Source organism: Salmo salar, unplaced genomic scaffold (assembly GCF_905237065.1).
Source record: "Salmo salar unplaced genomic scaffold, Ssal_v3.1, whole genome shotgun sequence".
Classification (NCBI taxonomy): domain Eukaryota; kingdom Metazoa; phylum Chordata; class Actinopteri; order Salmoniformes; family Salmonidae; genus Salmo; species Salmo salar.
The window spans coordinates 208-4,231 of record NW_025550374.1 but is presented as its reverse complement, the minus strand read 5'-3'; the positions used below and the strand labels follow the sequence as shown (position 1 = coordinate 4,231).

The 4,024-nt window shown below is 40.4% G+C and overlaps 1 protein-coding gene across 1 annotated transcript; it reads left to right on the top strand.

Annotated features, from left to right (window-relative positions):
* Positions 1 to 1,910: 1,910 nt before the first annotated feature.
* Positions 1,911 to 2,677, top strand: LOC123739333 (OX-2 membrane glycoprotein-like; the record flags this gene model as incomplete). The annotated part of the gene is made up of 2 exons (XM_045713737.1): positions 1,911 to 2,172; positions 2,336 to 2,677. Coding segments are annotated over exons 1-2 (382 nt in total), but the record flags the coding sequence as incomplete, so codon positions are not given.
* Positions 2,678 to 4,024: the final 1,347 nt, after the last annotated feature.

The window sequence follows — 4,024 nt, the reverse complement described above, 5'->3', positions numbered from 1 at the left end:
AAAAACTACTTCAGTAAAAGTGTTAGAGTATTTTGGTTTAAGTATCAAAAGTAAATGTAAATTCCTAAAATATATGTAAACCAGACGGCACCATTTTCTTGTTTATTTAAGGATAGCCAGGGGCAAACTCCAACACTTAGACATCATTTACAAACGAAGCGTGTGTGTTTAGTGAGTCCGCCAGATCAGAGGCAGTCGGGATGACCAGGGATGGTGGGACTGTGTGAATCGGACACTTTTCCTGTCCTGTAACAGGTACTTTTGAGTGTCAGGGAAAATGTATGGAGTAAAAATAACATTTTCTTTAGGAATGTAGTGGAGTCAAAAATATAAATAGTAAAGTACAGATACCCAAAAAAAAACAACTTAAGTAGTACTTCAAAGTATTTTTTACACCACTAGTTATAGTAAGGTTAACATCACTTTCAATGAATAAATTCATAACTATCTTAAACACTTTCAGTTTCACTTGTGTAATGCAACTCGTGTCTTCTACCCACTGGGGCAGTGGACTTCCCCCTTTGCTATGACATTCAGACACAGTCAGTCACTACACATCTCCTAGGAAGAGGAAATCCCACAACCCCTAACACCAGACTAACAATGGAGACCAGCAACCACCAGGAGAAGAATCTGGTAACTTCCTGCTGACACAATTACCAGAACAGCACTTAATGTGAGAAGCATGTTGTGAAAACTCTAAACCCCTATCACACACATTTAAAATGTCTGACTCATAAAATGTTCACCTTATTCCCATAACACAGAGTCATCATTTCTCACATTGTAAAATGTTTTTTTTAATGCAGATTGACTGAAATGTACTGTTCATCAAGTGTAGGCCTATTTATACTGAACAAAAATATGAAAACGCAACATGTAAAGTGTTGGTCCCATGTTTGATGAGCTGAAATAAAAAAATCCCAGAAGTTTTACATATGCACAACAAGCTTATTTCTCTCCAATTTTGTGCACAAATTTGTTTACATCCCTGTTAGTGAGCATTTCTACTTTGCCAAGATAATCCATCCACCTGACAGGTGTGGCATATCAAGAAGCTGATTAAACAGCATGATCATTACATAGGTGCACCTTGTGCTGGGGACAATAAAAGGCCACTAAAATGTGCAGCTGTGTCACACAACAATGCCACAGATGTCTCAAGTTGAGAGAGTGTGCAATTGACATGCTGACTGCAGGAATGTCCATCAGAACTGTTGCCAGAGAATTTAATGTTAATTTCTCTACCATAAGCCGCCGCCAACGTCATTTTAGAGAATTTGGCAGTTCGTCCAACCAGCCTCACAACCGCAGAACACATGCAACCACTCCAGCCCAGGACCTCCACATTCAGTTTCTTCACCTGAGGGATCGTTTGAGACCAGCCACCCAGATAGCTGATGAAACAGAGGAGTATTTCTGTCTGTGATAAAGCCCTTATGTGGGGAAAAACTCATTCTGAATGGCATGGGCCTGGCTGCCATTGGGTGGGTTTATGCCCTCCCAGGCCCAGCCATGGCTGCACCCCTGCCCAGTCAATCCATAGATTAGGGCGTAATACATTTACTTCAATTGACTGATTTCCTTATATTAACTGAAACACAGTAAAATAATTAAATTGTTGCATGTTGAGTTTATTTCTGTTCGGTATAGTTTCTGGGGGTGCAGCATAAGCAGCAAATTTGTGTGGAACTATCTGTAGTTGTAGTAGCCTGTTGATGCCTTTGATGTGATGGCCTCTAAATTGGAGTTTAGTTTGGCACAGAGCCTGTGAACAAAAATAATGTTACGTCAACAAACTATAGCTAAATAGATTTCCCATTTCATTTCTTTTGCTATTACGTCATTAAGGTTCAGCCTACTGTGAGCCACAGAAAATACAAGAACTAACAGTTCCTTCTTCCTTGTCATGTATTTTACAGTAGATGTCACGTTGTAATTGGCTACGGCCGGGAACCACTGGGGAACTAGGCTACTCTCTAGGCTTCCCGCATCAACAATTTAAGGGCTTTCCAAAAGCATTCTTCCACTTTCGGTGAATCTGACTCACTTCACGTGCAACTAACGAAGCAATATATTATATGGTACAACGTGAGAAACCATGAGCTTCAGTCAACATTCACCAGCTGAGAATGAAGACTTTTCTCATTCTCTTATGCCTGCACTCTGAAGGTAAATTGTTTTCCATGGCTTCTGACTTGGGGTTGATTCTGCTCATATAAGATGAGATATGTCAAGTAAACAACATTTCCCACGTTTGACAGGTAATTGATTATATTGTATGTAGGCTAAACTTTATTCATTTACCTGTAAACTTGCCTTCTTCACTTTCTAGCAGTCTCTGTCAACGTCGTAGCTAGAGGAGACACCAGGGTTGACTTCAATGCCGACGCATCATATACCTGCACCCATGCGGACTCGACAGGTGTGCTGCAAGTCACCTGGCAGAGGCTGTTCAAAGACGACTCGGTGGAGAATCTGGCCACATACAGCAAGCGGTTTGGAGCTCAAATCATAGACCCGCACCGAGGCAAGGTGGTTTTCACGGAGGCATCTCTCAACTCGACGTCTATTACGGTGAAGAATGTAACATGGTCGGACGAAGCCTGCTATATTTGTTCCTTCAATGTTTACCCGAGTGGATCAAGACGCAAGCAGACTTGTCTTACCGTTCAAGGTATTTAATCAGGGGCGAAAATCTGATATCAACTTTGGAGGGGACAATTACATGAAATTTTCTCAAGAGCAATTCCTGAGGGGGACACCAAAAGTAGTGCTGTAACACATAGCCTACATTGTAATATGGTAAATGTATATTGAGGAACCAAAGAAATAAGGTGTTTGACGTACTCCTAACTACCGGTACCCAAAACTACACAACTAATCACAACAGCAATACCATTGCCTTTAACAAATCTTAGTTCAGTCACCAGTTTAAGTTGAGAGTGGGGGTATCCATGGCATTTTCCATTTATGTTCCTATTTTACAAGTCAAAAAAATTGAGAACCTTTCATAATGTTGCCAAACAAAGACTCAACAAACTTACCTGAGACTCCCTGTCTCTGCCAGTCTGTCCCTGCATATCTGTCCCCAACTCTGCTGTCTGTGTGCCATCTGTTGCCTGCTCTGCCTAATGACATCATTGTGAAACATTTCCATTAGAATTTCATTTCTTTCTTATGAACATTTTATCAACTAGTCTTTGAGATATTAGGCTACTAGGGTTCTTACTATGCGTTTTGGTGTATTGAAAAAATACTCTGATGTCCGTCTTTTATTTTTCTGCCATTTTTCTACCTGGCTGGCTGGCTCGCTACACACACAGTGTGTAGGTTATTTACAGTAGGAGATGGGCTTCTATCATCTTCTATCATTCTATTTGGGCTTCGATCTAAAAGGTAGCTAGCAAATGTGAAACGGATTAAAATGACAAGAGTTGACAGCTGTATGGAGTTCACCATTTACACAACATATGCTGCAACCTTTTGTAATTTTAATAGTTTGTTTCATATTGGCTGGCTTCCAACAATCGCTGAATTTGCAAAGCTAGCGAGCACCAATTCAGTTTCAGTGGTGTTTGCTATAATCTTTGCTACCCGGGTTAAATAAAGGTGAAATAAAATAAATAAATAAAAAGTTCCCTTGCGACAATTTAGCTTTTGCAACGAGACCATTAAATATATTTAAGACAATGGTAGAAGAGAGTGTAGTTCTATTCAGTTTGGACTTCAGTTTATCGCTAACCTTATCACAGGGACTTTGAAGCACTAACTTACATCATCTGCATGCTGATCTTGGAATAAATTGACGATAGCAAAGATTCCATCTTTGACGCACGACCACATAAATGGAATAGGTACTAGCTAGCTTAATAGTTAATATTTGCGCGCTAGCTCTGTATATTCAGGCTAGTGTGTGTGCGCGATTGACTGGATTAACCTCACGTCAGTTACGTTCATTGAGTGCCTTTCAGACAATGGATACCAACCCTCTGTTACCTTGCCAAATAAGGAACTGTCAGTG